The 13,440-nt window shown below is 45.0% G+C and overlaps 1 protein-coding gene across 1 annotated transcript in view; it reads right to left on the reverse strand.

The window, feature by feature from the left end:
* IMPG1 (interphotoreceptor matrix proteoglycan 1) overlaps nucleotides 1-13,440 on the reverse strand; it is a 157,050-nt gene that overhangs the window by 16,759 nt on the left and 126,851 nt on the right. The window contains exon 14 of the mRNA XM_005684438.2: nucleotides 12,518-12,737. Within this exon, the coding sequence (XP_005684495.2) occupies nucleotides 12,518-12,737 (220 nt within the window). The remainder of the gene's footprint in view (nucleotides 1-12,517; nucleotides 12,738-13,440) is intronic.

Genomic DNA, 13,440 nt, shown 5'->3' on the forward strand with positions numbered 1-13,440 from the left:
ACTCTCCCTTCCTGCCAGCCGCTGAGGGTCTCAGGCCCACGTGTCACTAACTGGATCATTGCACTCACACGCCTCCCCCTAGAACATCCTGTCACGGGTCTGTGTATTGATCCCTTTCTGCCCTGTACTTCATCATTCTTTACCATTTTATCATCCCCTTGCCTTGTGCTGCCCTAACACTCAAATGCTGGACAGGAGGTGAGGCATCTCCTTTGATAGGGTTCCGTCCTAGGGCAGGATTTCAGCTCAGTGTGGCTGAAACCTAGGCTTCTTGGGGCGGCTCCCGGCTGAGGGCCTGTTAGGCCTTTACTGTGGACTTTTTTTTTTTTTTTTGCGATGAAACCTAGTGATCGCTAGGTGGCGCTCAATAACAAAAGAAGTAGAAATAGACTCGGAATGAAATTAAATCCTTAATATGAGTCCGAACTGATTTCTGTCTCCTTAAAAACTGCGGAGAAGAACTAAGGAGACTCTTGATGAAAGTGAAAGGGAAGGGTGAAAAAGCTGGCGTAAAGCTCAACATTCAGAAAACTAAGATCATGGCATCCGGTCCCATCACTTCATGGCAAATAGATGGGGAAACACTGGGAACAGTGACAAACTTTATTTTCCTGGGCTCCAAAATCACTGAAGATGGCGACTGAAGCCATGAAATTAAAAGACGCTGGCTCCTTCGAAGAAAAGCTATGACCAACCTAGATAGCATATTCAAAAGCAGAGATATTACTTTGTCAACAAAGGTCCGTCTACTCAAAGCTATGGTTTTTCCAGTGGTCATGTATGGATGTGAGCGTTGGACTACAAAGAAAGCTGAGCAACAAAGAATTTGTGCTTTTGAACTGTGGTGTTGGAGAAGACTCTTGAGAGTCCCTTGGACTGCAAGGAGATCCAACCAGTCCATCCTAAAGGAAATCAGTCTTAGGTGTTCATTGGAAGGACTGATGCTGAAGCTGAAACTCCAATCCTTTGGCCGCATGATATGAACCGACTCCTTGGAAAAGACCCTGATGCTGGGAAAGATTGAAGGAGGGAGGAGATCTGGACGACAGAGGATGAGATGGCTGGATGGCATCACTGACTCAATGGACATGAGTTTGAGTAAGCTCCGGGAGTTGGTGATGGACAGGGAGGCCTGGCGTGCGGCAGTCCATGGGGTCGCAGAGTCGGACATGACTGAGAGACTGAACTGAGCTGAAAAACTGCGGCGCTGAGCGCGCCGGGAGGCGCAGGGAGGCGAGGTCTGTCGGGAGTCGCGCGGTGGGAGGAGCAGCTCCAGAGGACCGGTCATAGAGCCATTAGGACTCTGACCACCACGGCAGCTCTGGCCTGGCTGGCTGGAGGGTATATTGCAAACTCCTGGCTCATCCTTTCCCATTTCAGAAAGGCAGAGCCGGGGCTCTGGAGTTCCCAGGAGGCTGAGACCAAGTCTGAAAGGAGTGGAAAGCAGGGGCCGCATCTTTCCCCAGCCATGGAGGCTTTGCAGTCCCGGTTTTGTTGGTGGGGAGGAGGGGGTGTCATTCCTTTGCCTGGGGCATCAGAGAATGACAGACTCACACATCCCAATCCATATAATCTGCAGGGGCACTGGATACACAGTTTTGACCGCCATACTTTTAGGAACTTAAGAACATGTTTTAAATTCTTTGAAATCAGAAAAAAAAATGTAATACAATGCAGCCTGGATTATATTTGTCGCTGTACCACTGCAGATAGGATATATAATTTTTAAGATTAATTAATATTAATGTTTGAAATTAATATGCATGAAGCAAAGGGTCTAGAGCCCAGGGAATCCTTAGGCAGCCTGACCTTCTGACTGCTCGTTCTTAAGGCATGAGTATCGATTCAGTGCTTGGTGCTGAGTGCTTAGTCATTTGAATAACTGTGGCGCCCTTCTGGGGTTTCATGAGATATAATGCAGATGCCTCACCTTCCACACATGTGCATCTGGCTTATTTTCCTAAATTCTGAGGACTTTTACGGGCTTGGCTTCACTTGCTGTGGAGTTAACCTGCTCATCCTTGCTGTCAACGCCCAAGCACCCAGGGCAAGAACTGGCTGCTAGCAATTGTCTGTGGCCTTGGAATGTGGGTTAGCATCTTTGAGACCCACTTCTTCCCTCTATAAAAAGAGGTGTTTAAAGAAGGTGATCACTAATATTCCTCCAGATCAAATATAATAAATCTCCCATTTGAGGTGTCCTACTGGAACAAAGCTAGCTGGAGATGTAGCCAGGCTCCAGAATTACTGTGCAGGTCAGTGACTAAAAGAACTTAAAAAAAAAACAAAACTACATTTAAGTTCATATTTATCATTTTACTATTATTTTATTATTGGCAAGAAATGTTTTGCTTATGACTTATTGCTGAAGGGTAGGATTAGGAATAATTATTTGATGATACATAGGACCATGCTCATGGCTGTGGGAGCATACACTCCAAGTTTGTGGAATCGAGTCAGTTATCCATGGGACTTTTTTCTGGCTTGAAGGGGCATGTGATAAGAAGCTTGGGTTTCAGTTCAATTTTCTACCATTCTCAAGAACAACCACCGCAGCCTGTTTATAGTAGGCTTTCAGGAACACTTCCAAGGCAAACACACGTAGCTTATCCTGGACAAAAGGCTGAAGAATGATCTCCGCTCTCAGTCATTTTTTATATTTGCCAAACCGAGGGATTCTGGGTGCACTGATCTTAGGGCCTGAGTGTCCCAGGACAGATGGGGACCCCGACAGCAGCGTGGGAGGTGGCCCTGCAGCTGGGCAGAAGCCCAGGCTCGCCTGGAGGGTTTGCGTTGAGGGTTAGATGAAGGACCCTGGGAGCTTCTTAAGGAAGCTCCATGGGTGGTTGGGGGTGGGCTGAGGGCACAGGTTGAAACTCCGGAGCGGGCAAAAGCTGTCTGGCGGTCCAGCTGGCACTGTGGTTCCCTGGTGGAAGCAGGCGTTAGCAGAAAATCCCCTACGATGGCAGCACGGGAAACACAGGGCAGCAGGAGACACAGCCAGAGATGGAGGAGGCTGGGGAGAGCCTCCTGGAGGAGAGCCCTGAGGCTGCCCCAGCTGGGAGTGCACTCCTAGCAGGGGCAGCAGAACATGAGAAGGGAAGCTTAGGACTTCTGTTTCTGAGAATAATTTTTTTTTTATCCTAGAATATGGTAAAATATTGTAGGAAATTTCACTTGGTGAAATAGTTCATTTAGGTTTCATTAGCCTGAAGTGTGTTGTCACCTTTTCTAAGTGGATTAAACACTTGGTTGCTTAAACCAAGTGATTAAACCCACTTGCTGTTGTTTAGCCGCTAAGGCATAAGCCGACTCTTTGCAACCCCATGGACTGTAGCCCGCCAGGCTCCTCCGTCCATGGGATTTCCTAGGCAAGAGTGCTGGAATGGGTTGCCACTGCCTCCTCCAGTAGGAGGAGGGTTAATAAGATTCCTTTTCACAAAAAGGCAGCAGGCAGAGTCGAGGGAAGCACATAAAACTGCCTTTGAATTCAGCGCCAGCCCTTGGTGACTGTTTAACAGTAAAACGTAAGTTACTTACACTTTTAGGAAACACAGTTTCTTCAACTATGGAACGGGGGGGAATAACTTTGTGTAGTTATTTATTAAGATAAAAAATTTGTGTTAATTAACAGCAATTACCATTTTTATTGTCATTGTGATGAGTGACAACTACCACCTTCGCAGAGCTGGTGACTAAATGTGAGTCTTACAAATTATGCACTTTCCAGAGAAAATGAGCATTGACCCACATTCTGGCTGGAAGCGTCTTGGATGCCAGACTGTAATTAATTTCAATGTTTACCACTTACGAGCCTTGAGGTCTGCCTGTTTCTGAGGAAGATTTTTAGGAATTCAAGAAGAGAAGAAGTTGGAATAAGTTATATGGAGTTTTGCATTTTTGAAATCTTCAACCTGCACAGCTAACTGGCATAAAAGCCCTACATGCTTCTGAAGAATTTTCACAGCAGCTTAAATGAAAGACGACCCTAGTGGCCGGGGATGCCAGCAGAATACTGAGCAAGCTGTGATTTATTCAGCTTCTCAGTTGATGAATCAGATGGTTCTAACATTGGTTTAGACTTTTTATATCACAGATTCATTTATTCAGGGAGTTTCAAAAGGTGAAAGGCAAACCGCATGCTGTACCAACAGCGCGCGGCTTCTCCTACCTGTCTGCGCCTCTGAGATGCTCTCTGCCCTAACCGCTGCTGACCCTTCTTTAGAGGACGCAGCCCCACATCCTGGTGCTGATCTGAATGTGGAATGAGACTCACCTGGAAATCTCCGGAGGATTTTCAAATTCTCTCTTCCTTCTCTTTAGTCCCCAAGTAGTAAAGGAAGAATATTCCCCCCTCCCAGCACCGCTACCCCAATCCACTTTCCACCCTGACATTAGGCCAAAAGAAGAGAAAAAGACCTGATTGGGTTTTGTTTCAAATTTTGCAAATGCACCTAAATAATTGGTCTGTCTGGGCACTGCCTATAAATATATTACAATTGGGGCAAAGAAAAGAAATGCTACATCCTCTGACTGTTAAGCCATCTGGGACTGTTAAGCTCAACTCATCTTTACCCAGGCTTCTTTCCTTGACCTCTCTTTCCTTACTGTGAAACCGAGAAGGACCCTGTGGGGCTCCTGGCCACAGAAACTTTTCTGAGTCCCCCATTTCTTGTATGGAACAGACTCCAGCCTCCATGACCTTCCCTGAGTTCCCAAGGGCAGATTCGAACAGTTGCTAATCACGGAAGGGAAGGGATACAGTCTTGGGAGGAGCAGCCAAGAATCAATAGCGTAGCCTTCAGGCAGGGTCCTGGTTCCGCTCAAGGGATATACAGAACACTATCTTTTGAGGTCTTTATAGAACTCAATGGATGTGAGTTTGAGCAAGCTTTGGGAGTTGGTGATGGACAGGGAAGCCTGGCGTGCTGCAGTCCATGGGGTTGCAAAGTCGGTCATGACTGGGTGACCGAACAACAAGAATAGAACTAAAACCCCAAATAAATAGAAGATATTAGCTTCTTCATTTCAGGGAAGGCCACCTGAGACCAGCTCTTCAAGAGACCTCCTGAGACCAGATTAAAGGAGTGCGTGCCCTGCACACAGCCTAGGCTTATCAGCAACCGCATACTTGAACCACTGCTATAAAACTCCTTACCAAATCCCACCAGGTTGGTACACACAGTCTTGAGGGGCATGAATCCACTGTGTCCCCCTTTGCCTGGCAAAGCAATAAAGCAATCCTTTTCCGCTTCACACGAAACTCTTGTCTCTCAGATTTGATTTGGCACCAGTGCACAGAGGCCAGAGTTTTGGCATCAAGAGTAAGACTTTAGAAAACTTGTAACGTCTTCCTCTATCTGTTTGAGATGGAATTCTCTTTAAAGCTTCCTGCCAGAATTTGGACTCCTTACTTTCTGCAGGACCTGGGAGCCATCCCTTTGACCTGTAATCATCAAGGAAGATAGCACCCCTTACCTTCCAGTATCTGTGGAAGGGTTAGAGCCTTGCTCCAGTTTGTAAGATGGGAGGTGGACAGGGCGTGTTGACTTCCTCGTTTTCCATATCGTTGCAATCTCACAGAAATGTGGCCTCTGCTCCTGCTCCTCCACTAGACTGCTTTTGCAGAGGATTCTAACGACCTATGAACTGTCAGCTTAAAGGAACTTCATTTACTGTTCACTCACCCAAATGCATCCTTTCAGTGTTGTCCCCACCCAGGCCTCCAGACGCCTACTTCATAGGTTAGAGGTCAATTCACCTAATATCCATTTCCATAAAATTGGCTTCCCCCAAAATGTCTTTTGACATATTTTTATATCTTTTAGGCATTTTATTAATTTTGCCCTTCATCTTTTAAAAATGAGCTACTTTATGTGTCCTTTGTAACTATTTATAGATTTTTAACAAGTATTTTCTAAAATTTCAGCATTTTATGAATGATAAGCTCTATGTGTTTTTACTTTATAATCTTGGGAATGCTTTAAGCATTTAGTGAAGACTTTCACAATTTTTTTTTTAAAGTTTAAAAATCCATATATCATGAGGGGAGCTGGGGGGAGAAAGAACAGAAAAATGGGCCCCAGAGAAGATGAAATAGACTGAACAGGGGCTGTTAACAACCTGACTTTAACTGAGCTGCTGTAAGCAGATAGGATGGGGTTCCCGGGAGATAGAACCAGGCATGGCTTTACTGACATAAGAGAAGCCACTTTGGCCTAAGCTATTTTGTGATCTAAGCCTGGCTACAGTGTTTGCCCCTGAACAGTTTTCAGTAATTAATCTTAAGGGAACAAAAGAATGCAGAAACAAACAGCAGGAGAAATAACAAAGATAACGTTATCAGTTTTAAAGTTACAAACCTATAGCAAAGATAACAGATCAGTTGTAAGGACTCCCAGTTCCGTTTCAGTGGGAAAGATTAGCCTGAAGGTTCAGCCTCCAGGTCACCCGGAACCTGAGGGACGATGATGTTGACCTTTGCTGACCCTGCTGACTTCCATCAACTAAAGTTCTGACTCCGTTAACCTTTGTCCTAATTTTGTCCTTAATTCTCCTCTTCTCAAGCCCCTCATGAATATGCATGTACCTTTGGCTTAAAACTTCCCCCGTTTTGCGGTTGGGGAGACACTGCTTTGGGAAGGATCCGTGGGGTTCTCCTTACTGCTGCAAGTAATGCATCCTTACTTCTGTTCTTTGGCTGCTGCTGCTGCTGCTCAGTCGCCTCAGGCGTGTCCGACTCTGTGCGACCCCATAGACGGCAGCCCACCAGGCTCCCCGTCCCTGGGATTCTCCAGGCCAACAATACTGGAGTGGGTTGCCATTTCCTTTTCCAATTCATGAAAGTGAAAAGTGAAAGTGAAGTCGCTCAGTTGTGCCCGACTCTTTGCGACCCCATAGACTGCAGCCCACCAGGCTCCTCTGTCCTTGAGATTTTCCAGGCAAGAGTACTGGAGTGGGGTGCCATTGCCTTGTCCGCTTGGTTGTGTTATTTAGCTAGACACCCACCAAGAGGGAAACCTTGTGTCTGGGGTAACACTGCCTCATTCTTGCCTTCCCTTCCTTCTATGCTGAGCATCTTTACTTTGTATCCAAAGCTCCTTTCACAGTGGGAGAGGTACCCTGCCACTCCTAGGAATCTCTTTATTTTCCTCTTGCCCTTTCTAGACTAGCCCCACCCTGAAACTGAGCTGGACACTGTGGGGTTCCTGGACATGGGAGCCTCTCTGTGTTCCCTGTTTCTTTTTTATTGAAACAGAGTCTAGTCTCCATGACTTTGCCTGAGCTCCAAAGGGCAGACTCAGTCAGTTCAGTTCAGTCGATCCGTCATGTCTGACTCTGCAACCCCATGGACTGCAGCATGCCAGGCTTCCCTGTCCATCACCAACTTCCGGACCTTAGTCAAACTCATGTCCATTAAGTCGGTGATGCCATCCAACCATCTCACCCTCTGTCGTCCCCTTCTCCTGCCTTCAATCTTTCCCAGCATTAGGGTCTTTTCTAAGGAGTCAGTTCTTCCAATCAAGTGGCCAAAAGATTGGAGTTTCAGCTTCAACATCAGTTCTTCCAATGAATATTCAGGAATGATTTCCTTTAGGATGGACTGGTTGGATCTCCTTGCAGTCCAAGGGACTCTCAAGCATCTTCTCCAACACCACAGTTCATAAGCATCAATTCTTTGACACTCAGCTTTCTTTATGGTCCAACTCTGACATCCATACCTGACTACTGGAAAAATCATAGCTTTGACTAGATGGACCTTTGTTGGCAAAGTAATGTCTCTGCTTTTTAATATGCTGTCTAGGCTGATCATAACTTTCCTTCCAAGGAGTAAGCATGTTTTAATTTCATGGCTACAATCACCATCTGCAGTGATTTTGGAGCCCAGAAAAAATAGTCAGCCACTGTTTCCACTGTTTCCCCATCTATTTGCCATGCAGTAATGGGACTGGATGCCATGATATTAGTTTTTTGAATGTTGAATTTTTGATTAGCAGTGTCCTGATCTGTGATCTCCCTTACTACGTGCTGGGGAATGGGCACTGCTGAGAATCAGCCAAGCCTTAGACACCGGAAGAGACCATACCGGCTACAGAGCCAGAGGCTGTGTAAATTAGAATCTGAATCCTTGTTGTCTAGGAAGCTGAAGTAATTATCTTCACTAGGGGTCCAGGGAGCTGAGAGGCAGCACAATCAGGTGGTTGCACTGGTTTACTCTACGAGGAAGACATTTTAATCAGCTTGCCTGTCAGTCGCCATGACAGCTTACACTCAAATACACCACCACAAGCAGAAAGTCTGGATTAGCAAGTCACGCTGAAAAACTGGGAGCAAAATACCTGTCATCTTCTAGATTAAAAAAAAAGGAAGAAAACTATTGAAAACCATGTGCATATTTTCCCCTAATAAGGGAAAGCCCATTTCTTCTATAATCAAAATACTAATTTTGTGCGTATTTCTCCAAACTAAAATTGTATAGGAAAACTAACACTATAAACACTTTACTGTACGATGAGTACACGGGTGTTCTTTTTAAGAACAACATTTTACATTTCAAGTTCAAGAAGTTTTATACAATGAATAAATTCATAGAAGTATGGAATTAATGAACTCTGCGGAAGCATTTTTCATACTGTTCATAGGGTTCTCAAGGCAAGAATACTGAAGTGGTTTGCCATTCCCTTCTCCAGTGGACCACATTCTGTCAGACCTCTCCACCATGACCTGTCTGTCCTGTGGTGCTGGAGAAGACTCTTGAGAGTCCCTTGGACTGCAAGGAGATCCAACCAGTCCATCCTAAAGGAGATCAGTCCTGAATATTCATTGGAAGGACCGATGCTAAAGCTGAAACTACAATTCTTTGGCCACGTGATTGGAAGGACTGACTCATTTGAAAAGACCCTGATGCTGGAAAAGATTGAAGGAGGGAGGAGATCTGGACGACAGAGGATGAGATGGTTGGATGGCATCATCGACTCAACAGACATGAGTTTGAACAGACTCTGGGAGATGGTGAAGGACAGGGAGTCCTGGCCTGCTGCAGCTCATGGGGTCACAAAGAGTCAGACAAGACTGAGTGAATGAACCATAAAATAAAGCATATTGGAAAGTGCTCATTAGAAAGTCTTTGAAGGAAAAAGGAATAGCTTTGACCCCAGCATTGTTGTAAGGTGACCATCCTTGGCCACTGGGCATGTTCCTTTGGGCAGGCACTTTCACATATTTACAGTTCATAACTGTGGTAAATGAACGGTGATTGTTTTGGATTACACGTGTGTAGAAGATGGTCATGGTTTAATCAGTCTCAGCCAGTTGCTGGTCACTTGGGTGACTCTTCACTTTGCTTTCTGTGAAATGACTAAACCAGCGAGGTAGGAGGAAGCCCCGCCTTCTCCCACCTTGTCCAGCTCCCTGTCGAATGGAAGGAGCATTTCTGGGGGTAGATGGCACAGTGGCTTCTCAGTATAAATAGGATCCCTTCTGAATACCGGATTTATCCACTTTGATTTATGTAGTTCATAAAGTTCTTTGTTATTTATTTTAAACTTTTATAAAATACTTTTTGGCTTTCTAAATCTGCTGTTTTCCAGCTCGCTGGTTTAGGGAGTACTTATGTCCTGGCTGGCTCACAATAGTCATTCTTGGCAGACCTTGTCCATCTATCCATCCGTCCATTCATTCGATTATTCTATGAGTCTCCAATGTATCAAAAATTCAGAGCTTCTGAATTTTCCAAAGAGTAAGGTAACGTCCCAGGCTGCCCAATGCTCTCTAGCTCCCCCTACTGTTCTACCATTAAAGTAATCAGTGTAAATTTGGCTTCAGGAAGGACCAGGTGGCACTAGCAGTAAAGAACCTGCCTGCCAGTGAGAAGACATAAGAGATGCGGGTTCGGTGCCTGGGTCAGGAAGATCCCCTGGAGGAGGGCATGGCAACCTACTCCAGTATTCTTGCCTGGAGAATTCCATGCAACCATAGGGCTGCAGAAGAATCAGACATGACTAAAGTGACTTGGCAAGCGTGCAGGGACTGAAGTCCATGTTAGCACTGTCTTGTTTCTCTTGCTCTTGGCTTCTTAGAGGAAAGGCTGCACAGCGGAACTGGTCATGAGAAACTGGTGAAATAATTTCAGTTGACCCTCCACGCAAATTCCTTGTCATGGTGCTTGTCATTGTTCCCACTGGTACCCTGTTCATATCACAAAGTATGAGCCCATTTACTAATGACAAGGCTATCACATTAAGCACTAACATTTGTTAGTCAAATACAGTGTGTCAAATGTGACACTAAGTATTGTAAATATAATTTTGATTGGTCCTCACAACTGTCACTGTCTCCATTGTTCCTGTTGTGGAGATGGAGTGTTGCTGTTAGTGAAACCAAGCAGGACACTGTGGAGCTCCGGGGTATGGAAGCATTTCTGTGTCCCCTGTTTCTCGTTTGTAAGGAACAGACTCCAGCCAGCATGACCTTCCCTGAGTTTCAAAGGGCAGGTTTAAATAGTCCTAATCAGGGGAGGCAGAGGGTGCAGAGACACGGGAGGAGCAGTCAGGAAGCAACAGTGCAGCCTCGGGGCAGGGGCCTGGTTCCGCCTCAAGGGATACACAGAGCAGTGGTTTTGAGCTCTTTTAGAAACGAAAACCCCAAACAAATGGAAGATGTCAGCATTCTTCCTTCCAGAGAAGATCAGAGTATGATAACCTCAATAAGCTCATCGAGAGAGCACCTGAGGACAGATGAAAGACACCCAGAAGCTTATCAGGGGACCTCTTGAAGCCAGAATAAAGGAATGTTGGCCTGGTAGAACCCAGTCCTTACCAGCAACCCTGCCCTTGGATGATTGCTATAAAACTCCTCACCAGATCCCTCCCCCAACTCTGGGTTGGGACACAGTTTTGAGAGGCGTGTGACTGCTGGCCCCCTTTACAGTAACATTATTCTTTCCTGCTTCACATTCGGCACACCTGCACAAAGACTGCGTTTCCAGCGTCTTCAGCATACAGATTCGGGACCGTGGTCTCACAAAGGCATGGCTTCTGCAGTGCTTCCTCCCAGCGTCACCAGGGTCTCTTGTGCATCACTGGCGAATGCATCACCAGCCTCCTGCCCTGTGTCTAGGAGGCGCCCGGTTCCCCTGCCTCAGCTGGGCTCCTCGCTTGATCTGTTGTTGGAAGGGTCTCTCTGTTGTCTGTCAGCTCCGCAGGGAAGAAAGGGAGAGGGCTGGGCCCTTGCCTCTCTTATGCTAACTTCTCCCTATATATGTTTCTGTTTTCAATTGACTGGAAAAAATTGGTCTTCTGATTTCAACTGGCAGGGACCCCCTGGAAGTTTTCAGGGGAAGAGGAGGTATCTTACTAGCGTTTAGGAGGTCTTTGATTTCCTAGGGGGTCCAGAGGGTTTGCTTAGCTGCTTGTGTTCAAAGGTAAGTGCTTCGGGGCTCAGAACCTTCAGGGCTTTCTGTCTTTTTAATAATCCTATTTATTAAGGTAGGAGCCAATTTTCTTAAAGTTGCTCAAAGTTCTGCTGGGTCAAAGATAAGTATCTCCCAACAGAGGCTTTTTGTTTGCATTTTGCCCAAGGCCTATCTCTCTGCTTTCAGTCTGGGGAAATCCGGGGAGGATGTTAGAGATCCACTTCACTAATTCATGGCCAATTAGGGAGCTTTGTTTTGAACCTGACTCGAAGGTCGGTCGCTTTGCCAGTAGATTTGGAGCCTTGCCCGCTTGCACTCCGGGGAATTAAAAAAATTTCCTTCAGTTGGTTAGAAAACAGAATTTTGAAGCTAATGGTGGAAACAGGTCCCACTTTGGGCATAGCTTCTTACACTGATACAATACACTATGCTTTATTATCAGAACAAATGTTTGCTTTCTATTATGTAGCTTCAGGCTAAGTCCCTGTATCTTTAATTTTTTTTTTTTTTCACATCTAACTCTACTTTGTTGTAACCTGCACACCTGGAAGCTGATCTAGGGTATACATATAGAAAGGGACAGGATTCTCCTATTGGGTGATGGTGAAGTGGGCTTTTTCGAAGTTGGAGTTTTGGTCTAATTAGTTTTCTTTGCTTGGGACATTGTCTCAGTTTCATCCTGAATTATGCTATGAAGAGGTGATGACCGTAGTTAAACAGGACTGGAAAGTTTCTTAGGTGGTTGCTGTTGACTGATAAAGTGCTTTTGACTTCTGGAAGGATGTAAATTAGCTTAGGTGTGGCTTACATTAAAAAAAGAAAAATCTCTTAGGCATAGCAAAAGTTTTGTTCTGTGAGGAAACTAAAGTGCCCAGATTGTGAAGCAAGAGGTATGCTTGCTCTTTGTTTTTTAATGAAGGAAAACCTTAACTTGCATGTCTTAGGGCCCTACCTTTCTATTATATTGATTCATAGCTTCCGAAAGATTATTTTGCTAAATACCATTATAAGTTGATTTTTTGTGGCCTCAAACTTGAGCTCCATGCTTAAACAAACAGCAAAACCAAAAACACTCCCACGATTTTCTGGGTTGGATTCTTTTACCTGCTTCAACGTCGAGAGAGTAGCTATCTATTTCCAGATCAAGTTGTTGGGCTGCTGTGGAACGAAAATCCTCCAAGACACCTCGCACCGCCTTGGTGAGGTTATATGGCACTGATTTAGCAAACCTCACTTTGCTATTCACAATCACGCTCCCATTTCTGAAGTTAAGTATCTCAAGTTGCTTAAAACCCGTAAGATTGGATCGCAGATATGGGACCAGCTGCAAAAACAAAAGACAGTTTACTCTTATGGTGTTGCAAGTGCTCAGCTGCTGCTAATTCCATTTATACTCACATTTCATTATCTGAGGCATAAATTTCAGTTCCTTTTTTATATTTGTGTTTGGATTTAATGTGAGACCAGAACACCACTACTTTGTGGTCTGTTTGCAGTGATTATGTCCCATATTTCCACTTTTCTGTGTATTAAGATGGATGGGCAGTGATTTTCTTCATGATGAATTGTGAGAACAGAGGATTGAAAAAGAAATCCTGGTCAACACTGTCAGCCAAGCAGGGATGCCAGGTTCAGTTATTAAAAAAAAATCCAAGTAAATAAAAACATGTTCCAAATGGAACAGTAGCAGATTGACCTATGCCCAGTAAATGGAGCATCTGTTTGGAAGCGACCAATATGAAATGACCTATTGAAATAAACAACAGCATAAACATGGGCTCATTGGTCTGTTCAGGGTGTTTCATGGCACCACCAACTCCCTGCAGTGGAAACTGAAGAACTCGGTCCTCAGGAGACTAGGTGTCAGTCCTCAGATTGCTGCTAACCAGACGTGTGACTTCATCAGTCCACATAACCTACTAAGTTGTACCTCAGTGCTCTTATTTGAATTGTGAGGGAGAAGAAAAATGGCTCCCTAAGGACCTTTTTCAGGCTAGAATTTAAGTATCTTAAAATGATGCTTCAGG

This window comes from Capra hircus, chromosome 9 (assembly GCF_001704415.2).
Source record: "Capra hircus breed San Clemente chromosome 9, ASM170441v1, whole genome shotgun sequence".
NCBI lineage: Eukaryota > Metazoa > Chordata > Mammalia > Artiodactyla > Bovidae > Capra > Capra hircus.